The sequence below is a fragment of the Cyphomyrmex costatus genome, unplaced genomic scaffold (assembly GCF_001594065.2).
Source record: "Cyphomyrmex costatus isolate MS0001 unplaced genomic scaffold, Ccosl1.0 scaffold172, whole genome shotgun sequence".
NCBI classification, from domain to species: Eukaryota; Metazoa; Arthropoda; class Insecta; order Hymenoptera; family Formicidae; genus Cyphomyrmex; species Cyphomyrmex costatus.
This window is the reverse complement of record NW_017275737.1, coordinates 257,340-273,254: the sequence shown is the minus strand read 5'-3', so window position 1 is coordinate 273,254 and position 15,915 is coordinate 257,340. Positions and strand designations below refer to the sequence as shown.

The 15,915-nt window shown below is 31.7% G+C and overlaps 1 protein-coding gene across 1 annotated transcript; it reads right to left on the bottom strand.

Annotated features, from left to right (window-relative positions):
- Positions 1–7,465: 7,465 nt before the first annotated feature.
- On the bottom strand, positions 7,466–13,914 carry INPP5E (Inositol-3-phosphate synthase). Its single transcript, XM_018537445.1, has 6 exons — positions 13,440–13,914; positions 10,084–10,296; positions 8,901–9,210; positions 8,271–8,830; positions 7,722–8,187; positions 7,466–7,616 (listed from the first exon to the last, which is right to left on the bottom strand). The coding sequence occupies exons 1-6, from the start codon at positions 13,912–13,914 to the stop codon at positions 7,502–7,504; spliced, it is 2,139 nt and encodes a 712-aa protein (XP_018392947.1). The 3' UTR covers positions 7,466–7,501.
- Between the last annotated feature and the right edge of the window lie 2,001 nt (positions 13,915–15,915).

Sequence of the window (15,915 nt, the reverse complement as noted above, 5' to 3'; positions counted from 1 at the left end):
TGTAATGTAACCGTCTTTATTATATGCCATTGAATTAAACCTCTTTTTGTTACACAACTGGACTTTATTTTTTATTTATTCCTAATATTTCCTCCATTGTGTGCAGAGCCTAAGAAATTAACCAATCATAGTCGAGTATTTGTTTTATATTCAACTGTGATTGGTTAATTTCTCATTTGCGACCCTATTGTTAAACGGGCATTATCGGTTATCGTTGCTCTGAATCTCCAACCAGTTACTTATCTTTTAAGTTCTAGCATAGAGAAATCTGAGTGGTCATCTTAGCTTTTTTTGTATACCAAACCTCGTAGGGTAATATTTACATTTTTGTTATTTTCTTCCATACTCTATTACGTTAATTGACCAGGTAATTATAACTTCTCATGTGCATTACCGTCTACTATAAATGCGCAATTATAACTGACAATGAGTATAAATTGGGAAAGAAAAAAGATAAAACTTGGAATGCTCTCTCTCGATATCCGATCTCTTAACGAAGGCAATATAAACCGCATTCCAGTAGTATTATATCTCGGTAAGGCATAATCATAAAGGCTGTAAACAAATTAATGGAGGACAGGATCCCGTTTGCCTACATTTCAGATTGCACACATCACTTACATCAGATGATGCCTAGTAATTTTTCACTGCTTTATCAATGAAAATATTTTATTTTTAAAATAACCAGCGATGGATATGCGCAATACACGATGTGTGCAATCGGGGCTCTTTAATTCCTGCATCTGTTTTTAATTCTAACAGAATACTATATGCCAGTCAAACATAAGATTAAATACATAACACTTTCTTGATGAAAAATTTATCACATTGTAAATTTAAAAAAATAATAATGATAATATATATTCTAAGAAAAATTATTACTTTTAATTTTAGTTTTTTATTTTAGAGTCTTTCGGCTGGAGAGTATAGAAATAGATTTGAATAAAAATTGTAAACATTTTTCAATGACGGTGGATTTTGAATTGTTTATTTAACGTACAAGCACGTATTGAACAATAGTTAAATACATTCAAATAGAACTTCTACCATTCATTTTGGCGAGAGTTACGAGAATTCATCTCGTCAGTATAAGCGTGTATCTTTTTATACACGACGCATTTAATGAAAAAAAGTTCATGTACCTCGCGCTGATGATTTTTGGATGTGTCATTTGTGCGCTTACTACGATTATTAATTAGATGAATGTACGCACATACATATGCAGTTTTCCGATAACAAGACATCACTACACGGAAAGAATGGTTTTGCAAGTATCTAAAAATTTAATTATAAATATACACACAGATTTAAAAATAATTTCATTGGGCCTCATCAAAATAATTACGTAAAATGCTCAAATTTAGCGCCATTTTACAGATTTACGGGTGCAGAGCGTTCCACTATATCACTTTATTTTTCTATCAAACAATCCGAACCAATTTTGATTAAATTGAAATGAATTTTATACCACGGCTATGATCAAATCACACAAACAGTTGTACGATTATTTTTAAAGAGCCGTCGTAAGTGCATTGCACCCGTTGCACCCCTGCTTGAAACGGCCCTGCTCAAACTAATTGCTAGAAGCTTTTTGCAGCTTTATCATTGTGCTCAAACGTTTATTTTGATAACATAAAATTATTTTTAAGTCTGGTGAAAATTTTTTTATGGAATTCTTTACATAAGAATTTTTTCTACCACAAATGAAAAAAATAAATTTTTAGATGTTTTAGCAAAATTGTTTTTTCCGTATAGGATTCAGCGATAGGATCTGACAATCTTTTTAAACTCGTAAAAATGATAAATTGAAACCATTTAAAGTAACAAATAAAATATGAAGAAATTGTGCGTTTTAAAACCGAAAAATCAATTCGATGCGCAATTTACATGACTATTTACAATTTAGTAATATACATATAAACTCATATCGAATTATTGAAGCATTTAAGATTCATCTTGATGGTCAAAAGTATTTATTCCCTATTAGTTGTGTAAGAAGGAACGATCTTTTCAAGGAATGTAATTCCGTTTAAAAACGATAAAGTTGATTCCTACATTCGATTCCGATCCTTGGTTTTATAAAAAGTTTATATAGAGTTGAATGAAAGAATATTAGATGGAATGGTAATTTCGTAAACCTTCAATAAGAATAATTCTTCAAAATTTATTTACAAGTCTAGTTCTAGAAATAATATACTGTAATTTCGATTAACAATTTTTCGTTAATTTGTTAAGAATGTATTGGTCATACAGTCCCTGCAAAGTAAATTAGGAAATTATTTATAGGAAGTGTTTTATAATTACACTTCAAATAAACTATGATATATAAAAATTGTGTGAATAATATTATATTTTTAAGAAAAATATCGCAAAGAAAAGATATTTAAATTAGCCTCAAAATATTTTTCAAATAAAAAATAACAGCGAATTTCTAAAATTAAATTAATGTTCAAGTTTACGAAATAATGAACAATTTTTTATGAAAAATTGTAGTTAGGTATAAGCATATTTATTTACAAGAACTTAATTTTTAAATATTTAATTCATATAAATCATTGACAATATTAAAAGATTATTTCCGCGATTTATTTTAAATCTTATCATTCCTTTGCGTCAAGCGTGAAAAAATTGTCAGATTCAACTGCTTGACCCTGTATGTTTAAAAATGTATCACAGTACAAGAGTACAAAGATAACTGAAAAAGGGGCAGGTAGCATTATTCAGATCCTTGATGCAAGTAGATAAGGTGTGCTTGTAAGACAAGTTTGTACGTAAATAGAAACGCGCTGACTCTATTTTCCGCCATTTTAAAACATGCGGCTCGCGTATTTGTCATACAATTTAAAATGATTGCAAATAAATAAGTAATAACTGGTAATAAATAATAATAACAAATAAATGTAATAACGTTCGATGTTTACACAGTAAAACAATATAATTTAATCGACCAATAGTTGAGTAAATGAAATGTTTGATTAATTAATAATTTAATATATGTATTTAAAGACAAAAAAAACACAAACGCTGATTACACTTTTGATTTTAGCTCAAGAGTGCCGAGAAACATAAATAATAAATGAATAATAAGTAATAAATAGTAATACCAATGATGTTTTGTGAAATGTTACAAAAGTCGCAATAATCAGTCAACAAAATATACCTGAATCAGTAAGTTTTGTTTCGTTTCTCAGTAACCGAAATATATACAGAAAAATATGGATAGAGAAACAACCCAAGTGAATAATATCAATATGAAACATAGTACGTTATACATTTTATAATTTAACATGCTCTATAATCTGTCAAAATCATATCTGTCATAACAGGTGTTGAAACAAAGTCCGCTGAAAAAGGATCAAGCTCTGATTAACTAAAGCAAATAAACATACGCAAGAACACATTTTGTCTACTTGTATCATGATTTACATCATACACTACAAAAATCAAATATAATAAAAAAATTTGTATGCATGAATTGAATGATTTTTACTTAACGTTTATTAAACTAAATTTATATGTTTTACAATGGAGACGATACAACAGGCAACAACCTATGTTGTGTATAATTTCTACATATGAAACCTCATATGAAAACCTTGTAATATTCTTTTGCTGCTCTTTTGATTAATGTGGTTTAGATAAAGTAATCAACATGTTACAAGCCAAATCATGTATTAAAATATGTTCACTTTTTAGAAATTAAATAAATTTTATTTAAATATCACTAGAGAAGAAATTACAACATAGATTGTACCGCATCCTTTTTTTTTCTAATCGAAACGAAAATCTGAATAAAATATAATTTTAAGAGAATTGTACGTGCACAGAGATCAAGAGAGAGTAACTACATATATAATGATTTAAGTAAGGCATGATTAAGGCAACCTGCTCAATAGACTTAAAAATCTTGACCCCGACAGTTTTTAGTCTCGCTTCATTATAGAAGGCTTAGAAACAGTAAAAGATGTTTTTAGGCACCTTGTTTGGCAACCTGTCTACGCAATTACAAAGAAGAAGTCATCACAAGTCACTAAAATATGCATTTGACGCATGACACGAAATGCCTCTATCAAGACATATAGAAATATTTTTCCAATTTAAGATTAATCTTTTGATTATTTGTTTGGAGTGTGAATACTCCAGAATCATGTTCCAACTTTGAATATTTCGCTCCTAATTGAATACATTGTAATGTCTGATAATAAAAGCGATATCATTGAATCACATATTTTCTTTAAAATACTTACAATTTAATATCACCTAAACTTATTGCCTAACATGTAGTACATTATATATTTGTCTTTTTTTTTCAATACTTTGTTTTAATTAGGTCTAAGCACTTTTTTCTATTAAACATTTATATATGTTCTATAATGTAGAACTTTTTAAGCATATTAAAAACCACTCCAAATATTGTGGAGTTTAATATTTATACATATATAACTTGTTTATAGTTTAACTTAAACTTAAATTAACTTGTTTATAGTTTATATTGTTCAATTCATACAAACATTACGTTGTTTTGTTAATAATTAGCATATTGCTTCTTTTATCAAACAGTCATCTTTGTTCTGTTTTTTTCCAATTACTATATTAGAGAGAAGAGAGGAACATACAGCATTCCTTAGATACATGACATACCGTACCTATTTCATGTATTAGATATAAGATTTTTGAGAATAATGTGAAATATATGAAGACTAAAAAGTAACAACAAAATTTATCATAAAGACGAACCGATAAGATACATAAGATCATAATTAAATTGAAAAATATATGTATATGTTTGTACTTTTAAGAAATTGTGTAATAATTTTAATACTTCTAAATAAATAATGTAAATATGTAGAAGTCATATAGTTAATTACTTAAAAATTATATAATGCAACTACAATTTATAGTACATCACATATTATATATTCACATTGTAATTGTCTTTTTATAGTTTTGATATAGCAACCATTAGATCTACTAGTTATTTGTGCTTATATTATTTGTGTATATATCATTATTGTGTAACAATATTGTATTTGGGGTTTTATAATTAGTCATAATTTTTACCATTATTCTCTACAATAAATTAGAAGTAGGGTATCTCATTATCAAAGAGCATTATCTTTTAACGCTATAGACTATTTAAAATCGATAACACAACATTATTTAACATGACCATGCTATTTAGCAATTAGTTACTAACGTAGTTACTATACATATACGGGGTGTCTCAGACTCCTTTGCGTGACATCTGTTAATAGTAAATTCATGAAATCATTTAAAAACTATTTGCACCTTCAATATTTTGATTATTATAGGATTTCTTTCTCGAAATGATCTCAGAAATTTATTATTAATGGGTGTCATACAAAATGTGCGGCATCCTGTGAATATATATATATAAATATAGAGGAAGAGGGGGGAGAGAGAGAGATGCAATGTGAATATCAATAATTGTATCAATGTTTTACCATGTGAGATGAATTATAGACTACATCTGAAAGGAGCACAAGAGACTACGCGTAAAAGAGTGAAATATTCATCTTCCATGATAAAACGCTGGAACAGCTATTAAGATTCACCCTATATGTACAAAACATTTAGCGAAAGATATTCTACTGTTTTGAATCTTTTGTTAAGATTTTACACAAGAAGTAGTCCCAGTAAATAAGAATATAAATAATGGAGATGTACGAATCAAGATTTTTTTTTATTCCGAATCAAATCGAATCGAATCCAATTTTTTTTCGAATTCGAATCAAACCGATTCGAATCGAATCATAACTTTTAACTCATTAACAACATAATTATATGGTCAGTTGAATTTTAACATGTGGATAATAAAATTATTTTTATATATAAAAAGATCATTAATTATGATGTATTATTTTAAAATATATGTACAATATTTAAATATTAAATATAAAACTATAGTTACAAGTCGGTGGGTGTGAGCCAATACGAGTCTAGTACGCATTATACATGCGACTAATTTGGTCGACACAAAAGCCATTGGTTGGAAGGAAAAGAAACTTAATAGAGATCAAAGGCTTTTTAAATGGAATAGAAATAAAAAGAGGTAAAGATTGGCCGTCTTCCACGATCCTCTCTCTCATTTTTATCGGCCACTTTTGAATACTACTTAGATACGGATCGCACAGTCCATATCTTTATATTTTTGTTTAAGTCCATAGTACACAAAGAGAGATTCTTACTTAATTCGATTCGATTCGTATTCGAATAGTTCGCATATCTCTAATAAACAATAAACAAACGTGTTATTTAAATTTTGCGAATATTAATTATCTAATATAGGGATTCTCGAAATATGGGTCGTGTTTCACTGGTAAATTTTTAAGTCGCAAAAAATTTTTTAATGTTAAATTACATTTCATTATAGTAAGAGTGCTGCTCCCTCTCACGACTTTGTATATGTAAAATTGACTTTTCAGCAAATGGCCAGGAATTAAAACTAAATTGCAAAATAAATTATAATTATCAAAGAGTTCGAATTTGAAAATGACTCGTATTAATGTTGATATTAAAATTATTATTAATAGATATAAGAAATAAGCACATTTTTCACATACGTCTCATACATAAAAAATGTATTAATAAAAGCATATTTAACACAACATTTTAAAAGAAAAGCAAAATTAAAATTAAGTATAAATACATCAATTCTCATCTCTCCTGTCCTCCCGCTTTTCCATACTCACTAGCTGGATCGTAAGAGTTTATTATTTAAAAAGTGAATCACGATTCACAAAAGTTAGAGAAACCCTGCTCTAATACCTTCTTGGCCCAATAGTTTGATCTATATATAACTTGTATTATATCTAAATTAATCGAACATAGAAACTAGAAAACCCATTTTATATGAAATTTGATCTATAAATAACTATCATTATTCCATTAGAACATAGCAGTAAATTATAAATTTCTCATCATTTATAAAATTAGTTTAGATCACTATGTAATATTTTTAACGTCTGAGTCGAGTTACACATTTTGATAAATACTGCAATATAGAATTATTATAAAAAATTTGCCTAACTAAATTAGCAGTGTTACAAAATAAATGTAATTTTTTTGACAAAATTGGCCACATAAAGCCAAATAACATTTTACTTCTCTAATATCTGTGGCACAATATGAATGTCGGGAACATATCACGGTACATTTATAAAATCCTCATCTAGATTTCATTTCATTAAACGAGTAATTTATTTCACTGTTTGACTAGACTTTTACGGTGTTCATTAGTAATTGTAATTTATTATACAACTCTCACTAAAAAAAAGTGTTTCTCGTCATCGCTATAAAAATGGACAGACTTAGCGTACAGAGTACATAAATCGTACAAAAGAAACGTGACATCTATTGTAAGAATGGTATAAAGCGATCATTCTTTCATACTGCCTATTATAATAAAAAACAAATCTTTATAAATATAATACATTACCCCCATTCTGCTAATACATTCTCATAATAGCTTTGAATTTCTTTATTGAATGGAACAAACTTTTGAAGTTTCAAGAGAATCATCCATCGCCGCCGCGCGTCTTCTAATACCTTCTAGATATACTTCGCGATTGAAAAGTCCAGCACCAAGCGGAATTCTGAAAATAAATAGCAGTATATATAGATTATATCTAGTACATACAAAAGGATTCAAGCTGTATGACCATCATCTCTTTAAACGTCAATAAATAACAGACACGTACGTATCGATACCCGGCCTCAATGTGGTTTTAAAGACTCCCCAGACTGGCTTGTGATCTGACGTGCACATACTTGGAACAGAATCATATATCAAGCACTCTATAACCCCGTCCTTAGAACTAGAATTCTCGTGGCTAACGCGTCTAATATATCCTCTGGTGTGACCTTTCCCTCTGAAAAGAATTCTGTCGGTGTACGCGGGAGTGCGTTGCTTACTGCTAGAATCAAAATTCTGCGTTCCCGGATCGTATTTGTAGGTAGGAGGAAACAAAATTGGAGCTTCTTCGAAACCGCGCAATACTGCGCCTTCATTTAACATATTTTTCAACTGATCTTTGCGCATATTTATCGGTGATTCTTGTGGAAAACAGGTATTCGTGATCCATTGAATCACTTCCTCTCTCGGTTGAGCTAGACGGAAGTTTAAATCACCGCACCAAAACACGCAATCAAAATTTTGTGTTACATCTGTGAAAAATACGATATATATTTATTATATATAATGCACAAAATATAAAACTTTAAAGCTTTTTAACGTTTGACATTAATACCTTTGCTTTTGTGCCTGATAGGTAGTTCTTTAGGTAGATCAAGATTTCTAACGATTCTCTTTATATCATTGACCCGTTCTTTTACCTTGTCTTGATGCGCGGTCAAATGAGCGGTAACAAAGAGAAAGCTGGTGCCGAATATCATGAGAGCTATAGCAACTGCGCCTTTCGTTCTGAATGCCGTTCCAGTTCTCGTTGAGAAGTTATCCTCCTCCGGAATAGAGCAGAACCAAATCAAGTCTCGTCTTATAAATAATGCAAGGTGAAGTGTACCGAGATTACTGCTAGTTAGTAGCACGTGTGAAGGACCGACAGTTTCTTGCAAAGCTGCTTCCCACTCATGTCGTTCGGAACATGACTCTTGTGTCCCTATAACTAACAAATCGGGAACAGTCTCTATGTCGGATGGCAACATAAAATCGTTCAATTCCTTTGGCGGGGTCTGTCCGTTCATATTCCACGTGCCGATAAAAATTTTTAATTCTCGATTAGGTAATACTTTCTCAAGTTCCACTGGTCCGAGTAAGGAATTAGCGGCGATTCTTCCATGAAGAAAATTCCTACAAAATTCAATTACTTTTAGCTATCGGATAATGATCATTTCAGATAATTTTCTGAAGAAAAATGTACCTTTCTCGTGCTTTTTGAGTAGGAATTAAGTTAAGTACTTGTGCAGCAAGTAATGATTGCTTTGCCAAGCTATCCATAGACGCCCCTGTCGTTTGACGAAAGTAACGATTCTTTTTGGACAGAGCATCGTGGGACGTTGAACGTGGTTTATGATGGATCGGTGCACTTTTAATAGAATCTGGACTAGAATGTCTCAAAGAGCTTGTAGGTGAGTTTACAATCAAGTTATCTGCTGATCTCCTATGAAGCAATCTACGGCGTAATTGTCCTGATATACTCGGCGATAGCGATCCGGAGGAAGAATATTCACCTGAAACAATTTAAAATTATATATTACGCGTGAGGTTCTATTAATGGAAATTGTGCATTATAATTGCGCAAAAGAAAGAATCATTCATTATATTTCGAAAGCAAAAGACATACACCGCAGAACATATATACTGATGGAGCAAATATACAATTAATTTCATAACAAAATTATAGCATTCCGTCGTAATGACACTAAATTGTTTCAATTGCCGCCTATTGCAGTCTTGGCACTAAACGTGCAGATTCGTAACACGATGAAATTAGATGAGATTTGTCATCATTTGATAGACATAAATATCTTGAACTATATTTTTTAATTAAACATACGCTTATGTACACCAGAGTAAAACCATATAATTATTTGATTAATATATTTGGAAAAAGAACAGCGCGCCAATTATTGCTCGAGAATTTAAATCAAGCAATTAATCAAATTGGCTTTAAGTAACACTGTACTTATTCTAATTCCAACATAAGTAATAGCCTATATATTTAACTTAAATAGCTATATATAACACATACAGTCACCCTATAAAGTATATGTACACATATTTCCTAGTAATCTAAATTAATTAAAGATAGAGAGAAAGAGATAAGTAAAGTACAAACAATTATAGCTGCGCACAAACAACATCACAGCGTTAAATGTATCATATTTCTAATCTAATCTAAACATAAAATAATTATATATATGATTTTTTTAACAGAACTAAAGTATGCAGAATACATCTTGCCAATTTAATTTTTCAATAATGCTGATATTTTGAAGAAAAAATTTAATAGGTACTCTGTAGGAACAAAATATAAAATACTAGCAAAAACATAAGGAATTATAAATTTTAAGCATCGTATGAATTTCGTATATATTTTGTACCTTTTTTCTCTGGTTTTTCAGTAACATGATACTGAACCATACAGTAAACATCTTTAGGATTGTAGAACTGCCGTTCCATTTCCAGGAAGAAATAAGTGATATATTTTCCCTTTGTAAAGTACTCATCCTTAAAGTATTTTTGAGTTTTCTCAGACTCAATCAGATGTTCGTTTTCATCTTCTGAAGAATCTTCGAACGAGTCTTCCGTTGAGTCTGCAGAGAAGTCACTATCTTCACTACTCTCTTGGGAAATTGCTTTTGTTTCTTTTACTAAAAATTTGCGCGTACCGCTCGTAACGTTAGTATTGTTAAGAGATTGTAATATTGCGTTTTTAGAGTCAGAATTGTAATTTTTCGTTCCATTAGCGTGATGCACTTTCTCAGTATCTTCCAGAGATAACCGAGAACTTATTGTATCGTTATCTTGTTTTAGAAAAGTAACTTTTGTATTCATATGTCTGTTTGATTCTAATTTGTAATCCAGCTGCTTATTTTTTGTAACGTTCTGATGCTTTTCACTTATGTCATCATCTACATTAGGAAACCTGAAACTTTCACTTTTTATAGTAACTACGTTTTTATAATTTTCTGATAAATTCTTATCGATATGTGTTTCTTTTTCAGACAAACTTTTTCTTGGAACTGTTATACAAATTTCACTGTCAACAGCTTTTGCAATTTTCTGATCAGAACTACATGATGCACCTCCCATATGATCAGTTTGTCTATTATCAAATACTTTTTCCTGCTTATTAGAGAAATCTGACTGTTCTCCTAACTTGTCTTTTTTCTTAAATATGCAACGTAACTTGTTTAAAAAACTTTTCCTTCTCTTGTTGTTCGACATTTTCGGTAAATTATTCACACTTTCATTAATCAAGAAAAACACGTGCACGAATCTTAAAGATGAACCTTACTTAACTCCACGTCAACTGGAACTATTATCTCTGCCATGTATAGTGAATACCACGCTTTAGAATGTAAGATGGAGGGGATGGACAAGGTCAGTTGATCATCATCAAACTACATTGCAAAATGCGTATAGAAGAAAAGGAGTGCCGCTTAGTTGAAATTAGATATGAGGTAACTGAAGTTTCTTTCTCATTTTTCCCCTCCATACATTATTGTATTGTAGAATAAATTAACATTATTCTGAATATTATTATTTCGTTAGTGCTGACTTGCTTGCTATAACGGAATGTTCTTAAACAGTTGACAAAATTTGTATTTAAAAACTTCGTCCATTATATACATGACATCTCCTAATTATTGACACAGCGCTCGTGTGTAGGTAGAGTGATCTAAACTGACAAGGAATCGAAAAATTCTCTATCATTTTTGCAATTTTTTTTAGTTACCCGATAAGCAAAATGTCTAAAATCGACGCATAAGACAACTTTAAGATATCTTTAAGAGGTTTTTTTAAAGATGTTTCTTTAAAAAGTCTTAAAGTTGTCTTATGCATTTATTTTAGACATTCTATTGATTGGGTAACTAAAAAAATTTGCAAAAATTGCAAAATGGTAGAAGACGTTTCGACTCACAATCAGTTTAATTCATGTAAACGTTGTATCAATAATTAGGAAACACTTTGTCATATGTGTAAGTGTGTGTATGTGTGTGTGTGTGTGTGTGTGTGTGTGTGTATATTATATATATATTAGAATTACCTATAATATAAAGATGAGTCATACTTCAAATTGTAAAGCATAAAGAGTAGATTAAAACTGCATAAGCATCAACAGTTAAAACAGCTGTAGATTAATATTAGAACTTCATCATACGTGTACAAGATATATTAATCTTACTATTTTTGCTTGCAATATACTTTTAATAGATGGTCTTTTATTATGTAGTTAAAAATACTTCTAGATCCTTTTTTATCTATTCTCCATTTAACAAGATTCTTGTATCTAGAATAGTGACACTATATGAAAGAATAGTATCTGCACTGTAGATTGCTATGTTCACATCTAACTAAACTTTGAGTTTGGTTACCCACATAGTGTCACTCACTTGACATCTAAGATGTATATCTCAATAAATATTGTGCTAAAAGATACCTTCCAAGGAGAATATTAGTGAAATAATTCTCAACTTCAATAGCTTTTCAATGAGCTATCAGACAAACAGAATGACATTCTTGAAAGACTAGAACTGCTTTTGGCAGAGATTTGAGGATCTAAAACGACTTTCTTAATTTTTAATATTTTTAAAATATTGTTATCTAAAAAATGATATACAATTCATAATTGTGTGCGACAAAATGGACGAAGTTTTTTTAATATACTTGACGTATCTCAAAAGATTCTCCCAAATATTTGTGTTAATTTAACACAAAATTTTAGAATGTAACACAAATATTATGTTAAAAATTAATACAAAAAATGTAACAATTAACACTTTCACAATTTGGAAAAAATTGTGAAAGTATCTTTCTTTAGTAAAATTAATATTTATAAATGTTACATTATAAATAATAATTTACTTTTTAAAACTACACTACAAGCTTAGATCCGTATTCAGAATGCGTTTTTATTAATAAAAGCGTACTTTTATCTCCGAAATTCTATAGTATGCGTAACGTAACTAAACTATAGCACTAATATCGTTGTAAGCGCGTTCTGAATGGGCCTTAGAATGTATGTTTTAAAACTATATTATTTTTATGTTATGTTTGTTTAATTACTTAAAAATAATATTATTTTAAAACTAAAAACAGTGTCAAATTAACATAAAATATTTGAATAACATAATCACAAAACGTTAAATCAACACTCAAGTGTATTTAAATACAAAAATTTTAACAAGAACTGATTTTAATGCAGGTGTAGAATAGTTTTTTTTTTATTTACTTCGTACACAAATTGGAAAATTTGTGTCAAATTTAACACATTTTACATGCCCGAAATAACCTATTCAAACATTTACTTTGCTAATTTAACACAAGAAAAATGTTACAAAATAACACAAAATTAAGTAAAGAAATTAACACAAAAAAGATAATAGTAATACAATTTATAAGCAAACTGTAGAAAACATGTTTTTCAATAAAATGAATAAGTAATTTATTTATATTAGAATTATATTTTAAAACATATAATTTTATGTATGTCCACTTAATTACTCATAAATTGTGTTATTTTGACACCTAAGTGTTCTTTAACATTTCTAAAAATGTTAAATATCAATTTAACACAAAATATTTAAATCACCTAATCACATGTGTTAAAAATTCAACGCAAAATTTTAACAAGGACTTGAGTGAACCATTTCCAACACGAACATAAAACGTTTTTTACTATGTATTTTCATATCTGAATAATTAAGTGTTGTAATAGATTTTTGAAGCTTACCTTCTATGTAAGTATTAGGACGCTCCTTTCCCATTGCTACATTACTCCTTCTGACTACAGTCTCTTGAACTGCTTGAGCCTCATCATTTGCAACATGCGTCTCTTCCTGATGCTCAACTACTATGGTCGTTCCACGATCCTCATCAATGGAAGCTACTTCAGACTTGACCGAGGTATGACTCAATGTCATCGGGGAAAGTCTGCTAATAGTCAAGCTCTGAGGTGGTGTTCTGCTACGTTCGGTCATAGCGCAGCATAGGGATAGTTTGGTGCTAGTCTGAGATCCATGCTGGGAGCTCTCTATCTTGGAGTTCCTATTTGAATCCCCATCTTTGTACGAGGACTCCAGACAGCCGACCTTGGTCTTTTTGTTCATGAGCATGCGACAGAGGGACTTTTTCTTCTGTTTTGATTTCGGGGAAACCTCTGCCTTATTTGAGACGCCAGAGACGTCATTTCCCTCACTTTGATCCATAATACTTGTGGCATTTAACATAAGATCGACAATTATATCCTTTTGTATTACGCCTCTCCGTAATCGCTCGTTGATTACAACATCATCGACTTTAACGTCTCTAATATAACTAAAAAAATTCTTCTATCGTATTCGCAGTAAGTACGTATTGAAATATATCATGGAAAAACTCTCGAAAATATTCTTTCTAGATTTTAAATTATGGATAAGCTTCTAACAAATAGAAAATTGTGTAATTTACATGTAATCATTTCTGTTTGTAGCCATACAAAGTGAAGTACATCCAATATACAAAATGTCTCACATCTTAATAGTATTCAAGTGTATCATTTGTTGTCGCTTGCACTTTATTATCAAACCATAATATCTATAAATTCTGCAGGATCAATACTGCATAACGCGTTACGTGTCCTATAAGTATCTATTCATGAATCACATAATATGCTTTCTGACATCAGTTCTCCCTATTGAGTCAAATGTTCAATCGTGCGGGAGGATATCTGAAGGTGATGTACCGCAAGTAATCGCACTTGGGGTATTGATCAGTGATACTTTTGGCATTGGGACTAGAATCGAATCGGCTAAATGTACAGCCGAGCAATTAAATTACTCGAGTACGTGCTCCATGCGGAGATCCGCACGTTTTCTCCCCGTTGGAGTTTCGTCTTTTTCCGTTCGCGAGAAGACGTCGAACAACCGCGTCGTTTCTCATTCAACATCACGGTCGGTTAATCAAACTTCGGGCGTTCTCGTCTCACATTAGTCTAATTAATTGACTTTCGATACCCGAAACACTACTGTGTCTCCTGATCCTGATCTGTGTCCTGGTCCATCTCGGTCAGATAACAGAGATGATTTATTAGAATTAGCTTAACTGACCACTAATAGCGGGTTCGCGGGGACTCGGAATCGCAGACCTGCGGCCGGACCGGACGCGTCAACACGTCATTCACGCGCCGAAATGACAAACCGCTGAGGCGCGAGACCCGATCGAATGCGAGCACCCGGACCTCGGCCTCCATCCCCGTAACGGCGACGACGCGTCGGGAACATTGCGCGCGATCACAAGTCGCGCTGGGCATTCATCTCTCCCTTTACTTCCGTTTCTCCTCCATCTATTTCCCCGGAGGAATAAACGAGGCTCACAGCGATCACACTCACGCCAGTCGCAATGCTGAATGCCCGCAGCCCGCACACACCCGCACGTACTGCACCGTACGCACACACACGGCACCGCTCGCGCAAGCCCCGCAAGTCGGAATGAGCTGTCCACGTTCGTAGCAGACGATGGAGGGCGGACGGCGGACAAACGATCCTATGGTAAAAAAAAATTAACAGGAAAGGACAAAAAAAATCCAATCGTTTGAATATGGAATATCCGAGATTCGTGAATTGAATAATTTATAAATTATAGAAATCTTGTAGAAAATATTACAGAACCTGATAAAATACACGATAGGATATTCATCCCCGATCAATCGTAAGTTCGCCGAGATTGATGATAGAAAATAATACAAATAAAAAAGCTTACAGAAAATGTTACCAATTTTTATGGGAATCCTATCGTCTTCTATCAACTTTTTTTTACTAGGGTGCGTCCACCAAATTAACGATCGATGAGTTTCGACGTCACAGGAAACGAAAAAGCCACCGTTGCCGAGACAAAATGCCGCGCATCATAGGGTACTGTATCCAGAAGCACGATCGGTCATAGAACTTTCAATGAGTTTTTGCATCTGATTGGCATATTCCATTATATCTAAAAATATAGACCAAACAGGTTACAAGAGCTCCCTGAGTGCTCCAGTGAGCGGTCAGTGCTTCTGGATGCATTCACAGTTCTAGTTTACATCGCGAGCACTTGATAATTGATATGCCTATTGAACGCGATGAGCAATAAGCGGCGAGCGATAACCAATGAAAGCTTTGCTTTTTCTCACGTGGCGATGCAAAGCAGAGTTCTTATTGGATTTCGCTCGTCGCTTAACGCTAATCGCATCC